The 15,259-nt window shown below is 40.8% G+C and overlaps 1 protein-coding gene and 1 long non-coding RNA gene across 4 annotated transcripts in view; one reads left to right on the top strand and one right to left on the bottom strand.

Moving 5' to 3' along the window:
• LOC117026135 (uncharacterized) overlaps positions 1-4,078 on the top strand; it is a 45,334-nt gene extending 41,256 nt beyond the window's left edge. For both annotated transcript variants that reach the window (XR_004423708.1, XR_004423707.1), the window contains exon 3: positions 3,993-4,078. This is a non-coding gene — a long non-coding RNA (uncharacterized LOC117026135). The remainder of the gene's footprint in view (positions 1-3,992) is intronic.
• The window catches only part of ITGA6 (integrin subunit alpha 6), a 65,346-nt gene that overhangs the window by 26,865 nt on the left and 23,222 nt on the right, over positions 1-15,259 (bottom strand). For both annotated transcript variants that reach the window (XM_033112659.1, XM_033112660.1), the window contains exons 2-6: positions 8,635-8,759; positions 6,776-6,855; positions 5,230-5,485; positions 3,288-3,419; positions 44-254 (exon numbers count right to left, since the gene is read on the bottom strand). In XM_033112659.1, the coding sequence (XP_032968550.1) occupies positions 44-254; positions 3,288-3,419; positions 5,230-5,485; positions 6,776-6,855; positions 8,635-8,759 (804 nt within the window). The remainder of the gene's footprint in view (positions 1-43; positions 255-3,287; positions 3,420-5,229; positions 5,486-6,775; positions 6,856-8,634; positions 8,760-15,259) is intronic.

The following is a 15,259-nucleotide window of genomic DNA, read 5'->3' on the forward strand; positions in this document are numbered from 1 at the left end:
AATGATTCCTTTACAAATGTAAAATGACCGAAGACATTCTTACCCGTCTTTGTTAAGGTCCACCACTGCCACGTCATAGCCAAATGAAGACGCCAGACCCTCCCCGTCAAATATGTGCTCGGGGAGAAGATGTGCAGACTTCATGTCTCTTTTTAGCAAAACCACAGCGCCACTGTGATTGGCTCTTGGAGCACCAGATACAAATGTGATGTCATCTTTAGAAATAATCCCTTTCCCTGAGTCCAAAGAAAAGCCTAGAAAAACAAATTATAGTTCACATCAACTCTGTTTTGCAGGAGGTATTGAACACTGGTAACTCCATCAGTATCTTTTCCTTTTTGTCCCACCCATCTCCTTCTGATCCCCCTACTGACTACCATACTTATGATATGAATAGAGTTACAGAGTTAAATAGAGAAATGACACAAGTACAAAGTAGTAGGCGATTTCACTGCTTTCTATGGAAATATGTTAAGACTTAAAGAAAAGAACCTGCTATTTAGCATCTGTGTAACTTGAATCATGAAACAGTCATGCATTGTAAGAACTAGTTTAAACCCATTTTAATACAAGCACTGTTGTAAAAGGAGATCAAGCTAGATACTGAATTATCATGGAAAAGTTACATCATATACACAGATACAACCCGACATAGCATAATTGAGTGCACGTTGTAGGGTTCTGCTATACTGTAATGATTAATAACTTCCATATTCATCGATCTCCTTGGTAATCAGGCAAGAACAAATGCCAACATCACTGATATACCGCAGACAGCATTTCATTATTCTGGACCAATTTAGTTCTCAGACACAAACATGCAAACAAAATCATGATTGATGAGATATAGTATTTGAGAACCTATATAAACAATAGAGGTGAGCAAGTTGGCTTCTCTATCAATTACATACTTGTTAGCAGGGCAGAAAATTTTAGAACACCTAATTATAAAGCAGCTGGTAGGATGTCAGGTTACAAACACAAAGATTCAGTGGGGAGCAAATATAATATTTGCTTAATTTGAATGGCCCATATCAAGACCATTCAAATTAAGCAAATATTTCTATATAAAGGCGAAGCAGATACAGAATAGTATAAGCTCACCCTTTCCATTGGGTTTTATTTGTGAAAAGTTTCACCAGTACTGTTGCAGTTCTCAAATTGTGAAGTGAGTTGAAAAATAGGATGAGCCACATGTTTAGAATGGGGCGATATAATTGAATCCAGCTCTGAAAACCGTCTGGCAGCAGAGCCTCCACCATGGCATGCTTTTTATGTGTGCTTGACTTGAAATGAAATAGAAAATGAAAAGATTTATGCTCTGTATGGATCAAAAAAATTTTTTAAATGACCATGACCAAGACAATTTATTTGTCATCTCAGAGGTCACAAACCTAGGTAGCTATTCATCATCACATCAGGGGATGTGTCAGGCTGCTCCCTGGGAGGCTGTGTTTTATAAACAAACTGATCGGGATCTGTATAGGAAACGCTGGTCAGAAACAGCAGGCCTGTACGCGTGCACGGGACGGGAGAGATTGAAGAAAAAGCAATTAAGCTTAGTAAGAGGCAGGGCAGCGACCACCATTCTGGCTGGATGATGAAGCCAGCACCGTATCCGGCAAGCCATGGTCTTTGCCAGCTACCAAAACCTCAAGCAGATCATTGGATTCCTAAAGCCCACTGATTTTTTTGACATGACAGATGCACAGACCGCATGGACAACTGAAATGTAACAATACAAACTTGACGTGTTTTTCCAGGCATCCACATTTGAGGAAATCCATTCTAAAAATAGCAAATGTGTTTAATAGTCAAATGCTCCAATAGCGACTAAGTTTATACAAACCATGAGCTTCTTCTATTTAAAGACCAAAGGGCTGGTTTCTTGCCCAGAGTCATTAAAATGAAACATTTCTGATCATAAACCAATCCCTAAACAACACATTTGAAGAGAGGTTGTCTGTTAAAAAATATTCAAGTAAATTATTGGTTTGTTTATAATATATTTACCTTGAAAAGAAAAGGATTTTACCTTGAAAAACCATACTTAATAATTGAGACTGAAAACTGCTTGGCCCTGTGTTCCCTTCCGGTCCTGCAAAGCCACTGACACAGCATTCACACACCCAGCAAAAGAGTGACAATAACGCTTACTTTATAATATTGTTGGGAAGGTCAAGTAAGACCTGTAAAGCAGTAAGTACAGTACGTGACTTATAGCACATGGTAGGTGCTTAACAAATGATAAGTATAACTTTTCCCTCTTCTATGCCTTCACACCAAGTTTTGAATTTGGGGGGTGGGAGGAGTGTCTGAAAAAAAATTTTTAAGTAACAGTACTGTTCATATGTATCTATGCAATTAGAATAATTTTTAAAGAATGTTTACTAACACATCATTTAGAATTATTCTGATATCTATACCTAGTTTTTCCTTTTTTACCTTCCACTGTTCCAGTAATATCTCTAGCATACTTTTCTTTTTCTAAGAAAAAATAGGTTACTCTTTGGGTTCAGGAGATTTTTTTACATTTTTTCCAAGAAATGCACAGTAATTATTCTTTATGTCAACTCATACCAAGAATTAAAGCTTTTAAAAGCCTGTGTGTAATTACCATAATGCACATGAATAATTTAGGACCCCCATTAGTAATGCAAACAAGCCTTAGTTGTTAAGGAATGGGCACTTAAGACATAATCCGGGGGTCCTCAAAGCTGCTTTAGCACCCTGCTCATCCTCAGCTCGAAAGCCCCTGTGCCAACCCGCCAGGGGCCCTGTGACATGAGAGCCCCAATCCAGACGCAGGGCCAACCCTGGGAGAAGGCAATCACCGAGGAAGGACCTGGAGGCCCTGACCTGCCACTTAAAACTAACTTCAGAAACGTCGCTTTTAAGAGTATCTCTAGAATGCGGCCCTGAACGGAGAGGGAAGGCACTCAGCTTACTGCTAACATCCGTGCATTTTTTCCCCCAGGCTCATGAACAGTCTATTTCAGGTTACAGAGGCCGACATTAGCTCAGGAAACAGACTTCCATGCAGAGGACAGACGATTTTAGGAGAAAGTAGGTCTCCTCCCCACTTGAGGGAGCCCAGGTGAGAAGGGAAGGATCCCAAGCGCCAGATTACCTCCAGATCACCAAGGCCTAAATCAAATTCCAGCAAATGCAGCCACAGGCCCGTGGCTCCCTCCACCTGGCCTATTCTCAGCCTAGAAGTCCCTGTGAGGGTAGTGTCACACAGAGGCATCGGAAAGGGTAGGCAGGCCACCTACGCTCATTCCTACCTAAATAACTGTTAGCAGGAACAGGAACTAGACTTTCATCATGGTCAGTCTCTCCACCAACTTCATAAGGCCCATCTTCAAAGATGTTCATGTCAAAAAAAGTGTTATTCTTTTGCTCTACACGAACAATCCCTAAAGGAATGAAATGGTGAAAAAACAAAACAAAACAAAAATGAAGGTGAAACAAAATAAAATAGATGGTTCGAAATAAACATTTCTCATGTTATCACTAAGTACAGCAAGAAAAGTTTAGAGGAAGAAAAGACAGAAAAAACAGATGACTTTTGAGGTTATTAAAGTTAAAATCACGTACATGTAAATTTTTATAACAAAGAAACTTGTTCTAGTAATAAAAAAAAAATGCCCCATGCATTTTCATGAGTTAGCTAACTATCTTTACAATGCCATGAAACTAGATGGAAAATGGAATGCTTACTTAGTTAACAAAACCTATAGAAAACAATTTTTTTAGAAATTATATGAACCTGATATATGATACTTTACATTTTCTGCAATCCAAAATCAATTTACCGTCTTTACAGTAGTGTAAAAATGAAATTGATATTTTGATCTGTTCTTCACTTTAACCAAGATTTCATCATTTAAAAATTTTCATTCAAAAGATTTCATATACTAACCCGACGACGTGACTTTTTTTTTTAATGCTCACTCTATTTCTTTCCTTTTCTTTTCTTTTCTTTTAAGGATGGTGCATCTCATAGTAGCCCATGAAGGGATTGAACCGGCAACCGTGATGTTATCAGCACCACGCTCTAATCAACTGAGCTAACCGGCCACGCTCTACGTGACTTTTTAAAAATGGTAACCTTTTAATTCAAGGTTTATAAAGTAGATAAGACATGCTTCCCATAAATTAAAGCATACATAATTGGTGTCTGTTTTTATTGTTTTCCTATGTATGGCATCTATTCTTGATAAAATAAAATTATTTCTAAATTCAACGTGTTATTTTGATTAGGTCACAATAACCTGACAAATACCGTTACGTGAACGATTCAACTGGGAGTAGGGAGACCAAAGGATATTACTTCCAAAGTTTACTATGAATGACATATAGAAGAAGGTGTTCTCAAGGATCATTTCTAATAGGAATGAAAACTTGGAAATTATTGAATGGAAAATTTTTCCTAAGATTTTCCTGACTGGTGAAAATATTTTAATATAGGATTTATTTTAATAAATTTCTCAAAAAAATGTCTAATTTCCAAATCAGATACATTTCTCTTCATTATGGATTAGACTTAGGTTAATTGTCCTTTATAACATAGTGGCTAATTTCTTCAGAGAAGTTAAACTTTTATTACAGGAGCTGACCAGATTCATCCAGTCAAAAAATGTGGGCCATTCTCCTCCCTCCCTCTCAATATGTCCCCTTACCTATATCACAATATTTAAGTAGTACCATTAAATTTCTCCGCAAGTTAGCTGAAATACCATCTCAAAATTCCCTAACTTGTCATCTACCCTTCTAACTCTATTCGCAAAACATGGCCTTTTAAGATGCTATAAAAGGAAAGAAATGTCTGTACTGATTGATATACTGTTATTTGTACATGACAGACAGCACTTAATTCTGCTCAGTTTTCAGATCACTACCTTAAAACTTTCAGCTTCATGAAACAGGAAACTATAAAACAGCAAGAACTACTAATGTTAATTATTACAGTCTTACAGAAAAAAGTTAACTACTTATATTAATGTAAATTGCTTGTAGAAGGGGAAAAAATCTCTTAAAACACATATTTCCACCATTATTTGTTTCTAAAAATCATAATTTAGAGATTTTAACATCCTAGCCTACTTCTATAATATACAAGTAACTTATAACACATTGTGTTTTCATTTAAGATGTACTAAATCATGGTGAATAGAAACTATGCAGTCATTCTCATCTCTATTTTTCCAAATACACACGTCATACCTTTCCAGTTGTAAGTGCCCGGGGCTCCAAACACAATGTAATGAAAGTCTTTAGTGAAAGTAGCTGCTACACCTTGCTGACAAGAACCAAATTTTTCATGGCCTCTCAATCGGCCATCACAAAAACTCCAGTCTCCTCCATCCATATCATCCTCAATCTCAAGATTCTGACTCAGGACGTAACACCTTCCAAAGATGTCTCGGGATTCCTGCTTTGTATTAACATGTTGCCTTTTTTCATATCGATGAGCGCATGTCTGCAAACAGATGGAATAAAGTAGCCCTTTCATGTCTACAAACATTATGCTTTTTATTACAAATTGATAAAATAGTCAAGAATAAAGAGGATGTTAAATGTGCCCTCAGCCTGGGATTGGATCAAAACCAGCAAATCCTCCCCAAAGTGGCACTAAGGAAACTATTATCTAGAATATAGAAACTAGGACTCCTGTCATATTCTCACCCGGAGAATAATGCTCCAGGCCAAGTATCAAATGCCAATCTGTAATCTACAGGCCATTCATTTGTAAATTTACCTGTCACATAAACAATGGAAAAACCTTATTTCTTTTTCTTAATTTAACTGGTTTTTAGGGGCTGTATACATCTTCACACCAGTATGTTTGTGAAAATAATATGTTCCAGAGGAGAGAAATGGAGATATATTCATAGGGATCAGGCAAACAGAGCTAAAACAAAGACATTTTCCTTTCACCCACACTATTTCCTTATAATCCTAGATCCTAATTTATACTTTAAATTCTGAGATTAAGTTTATTCTATCAGGCAGAGAGAATTACATTGCTGGGAGAGATGAAATAATCTCTATAATTTTACAGAGTATTCATGGCTATACTCCCTGTAACACAGGTTGAAAATACTTTACAATATCCAAGTCAATTTCCCATAATGCAGCCCTTAAATATCAAAATTCTATATTCAGTAAAATTCTCACTTTTTCTCAAAATTTTATGTACATTTGTTACAGCAACCAGGTTTTGAAAGAACCACAGAAAGATCATCATACTCTAGGCTGAGGGGAACTTCCAAGGGCATCTAGCATAATCCACCTTGCAAACCCTCCACTTCTCTTTGAAGCTCAGAATAAATAAGAGAGTTTAAAATTATCTGATCTTACTTTCCATGACCATTCCCATATTTGTTTATATTTCATCTATAAAAGCTACATAGTTCCTGGGAACACGTCTAGTTTTGTTTTACTTTTCTTTTTCTTTTCTTTTTTTTTATAAGACTATCTAGAGTTTTGGGGATAGTCAATAAAGGTTTTTGAAAATAAGTTCTTTGAATCTCAAGGTTCTAAAGAAAACCAGGTTGTATGGCTGTTTCAAAGTACGTCAAGAATCATAGGAAAAATAGTGCTTCGATTTCTTCTTGACATCAATTCCTGCTTTAAAGCAGGACACTTGCTAGAATGTCCAGTCCGTGCTGGCAGGGGCTCTGCCTGTTGTGTTCACTGCGGTAAGCCCAGTGCTGGCACACAACAGGCACTCAGACACTGTGGGATGAAAATGCCCCTCTCCACTTACCACGACTTTGCCCCCTGGCCCTTGGCTCTGGACGGTGACTCCCATCCATTGATCTTCCTTGCTTTCCGAGAAAGGGTCAGCTGTGAAAAGCAGCATAGGTTACACACACAGTTAGGACTTCAGAGTGACTGAAACAGGCAATGAGTCAACAGATAAACAAAAACCCAAAAAATGGTTTCTAAACTGCCTTGACTGCAAAGTTTAGCTCCTTAGGAAACTCAGTTCATCAATCAAGGAAAACGATTTCTTATCTTAAGAAAATTGTAAGTGTAAGAATCTTTCACAAAATTCTTTACATAAAATACATAGTTCTACCGGGTGGCCCTTCACCCTCTCTAACACCCAGGGCCTGAGTACAGAGAGGTATTTGCAAATGGTAAGACTAAAGGGTAGCCCTCTAACATATGCCCCTTAAAGCAACAATGTAAAAATCCAAACTCCAACTACCATCTCAACTATCAAAAGCGGGTACTTCTCTACATACAGGCATGCCCCGTTTTACTATGATTTGCTTTATTGCGCTTTGCAGATACTGTGTTTTTTTCACAGATTGAAGGTTTGTGGCAGCCCTGCCCATTTTCCCACCAGGCTCAGATGATGGTTAGCACTTTTTAGCGATAAAGTATTTTTTAAATTAAGGTATGTACATTGTTTTTTCAGATATAATGCTATTGCACACGTAATAGACTATACTGTAGTATAAACTTAACTTTTATATACACTGGGAATCCAAAAAATGTGTGTGACTTGCTTTATTGTGACATTCACTTCATTGCAGTGATCTGGGACCAAACCTGCAGTATCTCCGGGGTAGCCTGTACTCCTGAATGTGTCACATACAGCAGGAACTGTTCTTTACTGGGGATGGGAAGACCAGGCCTCAGATTCATTTATATCTTTCTATCATTGCCAAAAAGGAAGGGGATATATTTATTTTTACCCCGTCTTTCCCCAAAAAAGAGAAACCACAAATACCATCCTGTGCTCATTTTAGTATTAGTTGGAACCTACTATATCCCAATATTTGCCTTTTCAATGAGAAGCAAGGCAGGCAAGATTTTCAATCATAAATCATTACAAAATTTAAACAACTTTAGGTAGACAGAAAGCAAAATGCCAGAATGCTAAATAAAGAGTGATTATGTCTAGATTACCAGTGGGTTTGGGGGTTTTTCTTTATAGGTTGATGTCGTTTATAAGTTTCCCACAATTAACATGTATTATTTTCTAATCAGTGAAAAAAGTTATTTCTAAAAGATGAAAAAGCAAGAGGAGAACATAAACGTGAGTCTGCAAATCTACTTAGGCCAAGTATGTCAAATTAGGTTTGGTTGGAGCTTCTCAGTATACGAAATTGCTCTACCCAACATACAGAGTCTTCACCAAAAAAGCCCCTATCTGGGATAGCAGGACAAAATTTATCCTGTTGGTCAGCTCTCATTTCAGAGAGATCTGATATTTAAAATCATCTTTCTTCCAAATATTTTAACAGCAAGTGAGAACTTTTGTTCTATGCATATCTATGTACAAGATATGCACGTTCAGTTTTCTTCGCTGCTCTGATTTTTCAACAGCATCCTACAGAACCTCAGCACGTCACTAGGTGGCAGCATCAATACACCGAATCCGTTTAGAAACCAGCGTTAGGCGGGGCAGCAACACAGTGCATCCCGAAGTGATTTAACAATAGAAAGTAAATGTTTTCAGGACAAACAAGAAACAGTCAAGGCTGATGCAATTAGAAGAGGCCCTCTCTCCAAGAATAAATGCTTGTACCCCCTTTCCTTCCTCATGGAGAGGGCAAGTCGGGTACAGGCAAGTTGGCCAAGTGAATACTAAGTGAGTATAAAAGAACCTACCATCGTTATCAAATTCAATCCGTGTACAAGGGCCCCGGGCGGTGATGTCGCAGCTGTACAAGCCTCCTGTCCTGTTGGCCCTCTGCAATGGAAGGGCCACTGCCCGAGGGGCCCCCACGAGCAACCTGTAGGCAAAGCAGAGAATTTGGAGATGTGAGTTTAACATGCATTTAATATCTGTTAGAATCAAGAGATATTGGGACTATTCTTTGTCAAGGAGTCTAATTCTCTGCCAGCTTAGGCAGTGATGGGCAGCAAAGGTAGAATCCAGTGACTGGCTCATGCAACACACACACACACACACACACACACACACACCCCTCTACTACGCAAGTGAAGTACAAGCAGAGGGGTTGCTGAAAACAGGTGAAAAATATGCCCATCTCTCATATCAGCAGCTCTCTAAGTATGATTCTGGTATTTTTAAGACACACTTTTCATAGACCATAACCCCTACACCTCAGCCAAAGACAGTGTATGGAACTCAATAGACAAAAACCAACAGTCCCACACTGGAGGGGAAAATGGTCACATTAAACGGAACAAGCAATTTTTCCGACTGTGCCTTCCTGAGGTATTTTTCAAAGGTAATTTTGACTATATGAGTATCTTGTTAAAATAGGTAAACAAGGACGCCATTAGACTGATGGAGCTCTAATGCCATGGTGACCTACGTCAGCAAAAATCCAAGCCTGTAAATATCTCAAGGTCACAAAATCCAACCCTAAGTACAACCAATCTCAAATAGCCAACCAGCCTTTAAGCTATAGCTGACCAAATAATTTCCTTCATTTCCTTGCTTTGTTTGTATAAATCTTTCCCCTGGCTCCTGTTGGTGGAGCACTCCTAACCATTTCCGCTTGGGGGTTGCCAGATTTGAATCAATTTTTGCTAAAATAAACTCCTAAAACTTTTAATATGCCTCAGTTTATCTTTTAACAATACTGATTTAGAGCCTAATCTTTGCCCAAGACAAAACTAGACTGAATTACTCTCTTTGCAGCCTTGGCCTCTTTCCCTATCAATTCTTACTTCCTGGCACTCTTGTCTCCAACAAACCCCTCCACTGCCATCTAGTCAGTCTTGCACAAAGGATTCAGGGAGGGTCTAGGCAGCGCCACTTATGTACTAGGCATCGTAATATTCCTTCTTTCCTCCCACCCCCGTGTTCTTACTATCTCCTTTAAGAGTGGCCCATAACCCAAACCCATAATCCTTAAAATCTCATGGTTTCACAGCCAGGAGGGATCTCTGGCAACCCACTACCTTTCTGCTGGGTTCCTTTTGCTAATGCTCTTAACTCACCATCAGTTTTAGTCTTTGGGGTCTGGCTAACTAATGGAACAAATAGGAAAAGAAACGCACACCTGACTGGACACATAGAAATGAGGCTGGAGCTGGGGAAAAGGGCTGAGAACCCACTATAAACAAACAACAAACTCCCCCAAACAGAAAATACACCATTCTTGGCTTTCGAGAATTCCACACATCTCAGATGCAGAGGCAAAACAAAACAAAAACAAACAAAAAATCCACAAAGCAAACCATCCCGACCACCTCTGTCTCTGCTGTGATCCCAGTGAAGGATTGAATGTATTTTTTAAACCAATGCAATGCAGTGGGTGCAACCGGAGGAAAACGTACTTGGAAAACAGAGGGGAGACAGACTCTGCCCAGGGAGCACCAGTGAAGCAAGGTCTTGCAGACTGAGGTTTGACTTGTGTGGGAACAGAAGCCCCTGGCACCATCCTTCTCCCAGACCCCTGGATGGCAGCAGCCTTCACATCCAATCCATTCTACATCTGAGGGGACTAAACAGCACCTACAAAGTACAGCACTGGGGCTGAGACTGAGCAGGAGGATGGAGGAAAGGTCCTTGGTGCCTAGAATTTCTCGGCAGAGGCAAGGCCAAATCACACAGGGATCCACTGGGCCGCCCCACGCCTATTCCACTAATGTCCCTGCTCCCAGGAACTCTGACAAACAGCTAAGAGGTGAACTGGCCCAAACTGTGGGTGGACAAGTTTAATTACCTGGCAGATGTGGGGATGGAAGCCTATCCCAGACACTGGAAGGGAAAAGCAAGATGCCGGGGTCACAAGCACAGACCTGCAGGGTGTGAGCATGGCAGGAGCGTCCAGCCCGCTAAACCTGCAGATGGGAAAACAGAGACCTTTGGAAGGGGCGTAACTGCTCTGCCCTAAGTTCTCACAACTAGATGGCAGCCAGGACAAGAATTACTTTGGAGCAATGTTTTCTCCATTCTTTTAAAATGCTCCCTAGGAAATAGAACCTAGGATTTAAAGCATTTACAATCTAGCTAAAAGGGCAAAACCTACACAAATAAAACTTTAAACAAGAATTGCTCTGGATATGTGATTAAATTTAGAAAGGTTGACGGAAGGCATTGGAAAAGCATGATTGCAGGTGGGTGGGGTGAAGATCAGGAAGAGATTTCCTGTAATGGTAACCAACTCCAACGGGAAGGCTCTAAGGAGCAGCCCAGAGTTCCAAGGTTATTACTGTGTGTCTTTTCCCACCACTTCCTGTCCCATCCACACCCAAGGAGGCTGACAAACTGCCTAAGGCAGGTGTGGGGCCTGTTGTTTCCTCCTTACTGTACTCACTCATTCCTTCACTTATTCATTCCACAAACATTCAAGAGCCTTCTAGGATGACTCAGGACTCCCCCCTCCCTTTCCCTGCCAAACTGTCGCTGGGGGAGCCAGATCCATAAGCTGATCATTAAGCCACAGCGAGGCAGTGGAAAGGCTGGGGCAAACGGGAGTGCAGGGCGCGGTCCAGAGGAGGGCGCCAAAGCCTGCCTGCGAGAAAGGCTGTCAGATAGAGGACAGTGGAGCTGGAGGAGGCCAGGTGAAGGGCAGAGCAGGTGCAAAGGATGAGAAGGAAGGAGCCTGAAGAAAAGGAGTGGGAATCAGCGATACAACAAGATGGGGTTGGCGATGGGCAGCCTGGTCCTCGGAGCTCCGCATTTGGGGCAAAAGGTCAGAGACACCCGGCGTCGGCGTCCACGCTCCCGCTGCCTGTTGTGCCCTGCAGGGGTCAGGTGCTTCCGTGGATCGTGTTGTTTAAAAAGCTGTGGAAATTGTTCCACTTACAGAGTGGGCACGTCCTCCAGCCCCTTTTGTACTGGCTGCGTGGTAGGGTTTCTCCCTTCTTGGTATCTCCATCTTCCATTCGGCCCCCTTACCATGGTCCCCTTACCCCGCGGTGGCTCCAGGGAGCCTTTAACATATGTGACAAAGAGTAGGCACTTAACTCCACTTTGCTGGCTACTTATAAGGGCTGTGGCAACAAAACTTCACATGTGCTAAACGTGCCAAACTCTTGTAGTTCAAGCAGTGTACTGGTTCTACTTGTGGCTACTCAGGTGGAAGCAGACCATGCAAAAGGATGGAAGCAGCAGGAAGGGGGATGGGAAGGGGACAACACAGAGGAAAAGAAAATTCGACAAAATAAATGTACCTCTGCAGAGAACGTTAGCTGTCACGTTGCCTCCCCTCGGTTCTGCCTGCACGTGTCCCCTGCATCATCCTTCCTCCCAGGTCCCTAGACAGTTGGCACAGTGAGCCCACCTTGGAATCTGCCCCACCTGGGATGGAGGGAGGCAGGTGTGTTCTGCAGCCTCAAGCCTCAGTCAGCCAAAGGAGGAAGAACAGAAACTGACTGGGGGCCGCAGGGGGAGGTCTCTCTGGGACCACACATACAGGAAAGCAGTGATTGAAGAGGGTGGAATTAAGTCGGATAAAATCAATAGAAAAGGTTAAGGAAGCACCTTGAAGAGAACACAGTCATCCCAACCAAAGTCAACAATTGGCAGGTGTCAATCCTCAAAGTAAAAGCTGCCTGCCCTCTCCGGTTCAGGAAATAAGCCAACTCTGAATTCTGCTTAGAACCAGCCTTAATCACAGGAGGCACAGCCCATTCGCTGAGGCTATGTCTGACAGGGACAAATAATCAAAACTAGAGCTGTATCTAGTCAGTGACACAGTCTCTGGTGCAACCCATCTGCTTCCTAATCTATGTCCTTTAGCCCCATTGGTCTGGGCCGAGCTAGCAGAGAGGGTACAGCTCTAGGAGGGACAGTCTGCATCCAGGGATCCCTCAGGCCATTCCAAATCTCCCTTTCTGCTCAAATCCCAGCTTTCTTCCCTTTGCCTCCAATGCTCTTTAAAGCTGGGTTCAGCATAAGCAGCAGGCACTCCCTGGGCACGACCAGAATACCCACAGCAACTCCTAGGACCTGGGCAGCAGCTGAAAAGCCATTCAGTTCCTTTTCTCTGAAGCAGCAGTAACAGCAGCTGCTCTTATTACCCACTATGTATGGAGGAATTCAGAACTACAGTAACAACTCACATTCAGAGTGACAGGAACTAAAGGATATAAGTTATGGCCTCCAAAGGGAAGTGATGGAAATTAACAGAACAGGATCTAAGAAGCCTATTCCCGTATCGGGTCCAAAGAAAAACTGCACTACGGAAAGGTAAGAATCTGGGTTTGAACTAAGATTGTTTTAGGCACCAAAAGGAACAGGAAAAATTACTTCCCAAATTCCTTTCCACAGGGCCAGTGGACAATCATCTCTACTGTTTTGAATCTGTACTGACATGAAAATTACCTAGGGATTCCAACATACGTATTGGAAACCCATGTTTAGAATACAAGACAAACTCAAACCTTGCAAAACCACATCATCTTTAAAGATGAGAAATAAAATTTGAAGTAGTAAAATGTCGGGAACACTGTAAAAGGCTAACTACACAAGTCAGACAGTAACTAAGGATATGACATAAATTCAGGTCTTTAGAGTCTAGATCGGAATTCTTGGCACAAAGATTCAGGACCCACCTTATAACCACAAGGTTATTTCAAACTTCTCCAAGTAAGTCACACTCCTATTTCATATAGTCAAGTTCTCCCCCCAATTAGAGCTGGTATACTTTTGCATAACTACTTCAACCAAAAGTCCTAAACACTGGGGGACTTTTAAAACTGTGAGGATAAGCAGCTTTGCTTCATTATTTTTGGCAATAATTCATTTCCTCAAGGATTAAAGATTCTGCCTCTGGCTATGCAACTTTGTCTCAGGAAATATGAAATATTGCTTCATTAGTACAAGAACACTATTATTGCTTAATTTAAAACACAGCCTTCTTAGTTTGTCCAAATTAGGTCTTAAAAAATTAGAAGATGGCACTACCATTTCAACTGTGCCATCTCTACACTTAACCCATCTTCAAACTCAATTTTTAATTTTTGTTAAAGTAATAAATACAAATGGCAAGAAATCAGAAAAAACTTAGGGTGGAAAGCTACAGATTTCAAAACTCATCCCAAGCCTCACTCTCTGGGTAAAATCCTTTTTAATTTCTGGATTTACTTCTCTGGAACTCTAGATATGCTCAATGTTTGTTTCTTGATTTATCAGCTTTAGACAATAACTGTTGACCCCACAATATGAAAAGGGAAGAACATAAACTACTCGCTACTTTCTCTCCTATGTTTAATAACTTGCTACCCTTTAAGTTTTAAATAATGCATTTTAACTTCTATTTCCCTCCATTCAACTTCCGATATAATCTCTCCATTCCCCAGTTGGTGAGATGACCCTTTTTCCCTAACTTTCCTCTTGGTTTCCCCCCTTCACTATGCTTTTACACTATTATTCGCGATTACCACTTATGTTTTGTCTTGCAACCACAATTCAGTCATCTGCTCTTTTATGTATTAATAACCAGGTAAATATCATTCAGTGCTCAACCAAATAGCATTGAAATGATCCTCTTTCTATCTGGGACCAGTATCAGGAGCCCTTAGCCTCAGAAGAAACTGTTCCTAGCATCGAGGTCAAACAGATTTTTCTTACCCTCCATCAGCTTGGTGTATTTCACGTTTGGACAACTTTTGCTTTTCTTGGCATTGCTCATTGCTTTTTCTACGTTGTTGCCTTTATTTTAGCCTCAAGCTTTTCTTAGCTCCCAGTCATACCTTGTATGGAATCAGGATCTCTTCATTGTTCAGGTTTCCTCCTCACAGCCCTTGGACCTCCTGTTACCACACCCTTATTCCTCTAGGCCTGCGATACAGGGTCATCCTAGGACTGCCCTCCCTGCCCTCCAGGGTTGGTCTGCTTTCACCTGGGATCCCACGTTTTCTCTGATTTGAATTATTTTCTTAAATAATAAAGGAACACTACATGATAGGTAAACTGAGTCCCTGTATATACAAAAATGGCATTATTCCACTGTTACCCTTGCCTGATAGTTTGGGCATAGGTTGAAAACCATTCTCTTCAGAACACTGATACTCTGCACTGCCAACAAAAATTCTGATCAAAGTCCAATTTTCATTTCTTTGAGGGAGATTTTGAGGCCTTCCGCTTTACCCTTGGCATTCTGAACAGCATGATGGGAGTATCTATATGTGAGCTTTTATTCATTTACTGTGCACTTAGAATCTGTCGACTTAGGACGTTAACTTCCAAGAAACTCTTATCATGCATTGTCACTTGCATTATCACTTCACTCGTTCCATTTTCTGTTGGAACTCCTGGATTAATCTAACTTCTCTCTCATTTTCCTTCCCTCTCTGTGGTTGAGATTTT

Source organism: Rhinolophus ferrumequinum, chromosome 8 (genome assembly GCF_004115265.2).
Source record: "Rhinolophus ferrumequinum isolate MPI-CBG mRhiFer1 chromosome 8, mRhiFer1_v1.p, whole genome shotgun sequence".
Classification (NCBI taxonomy): Eukaryota; Metazoa; Chordata; class Mammalia; order Chiroptera; family Rhinolophidae; genus Rhinolophus; species Rhinolophus ferrumequinum.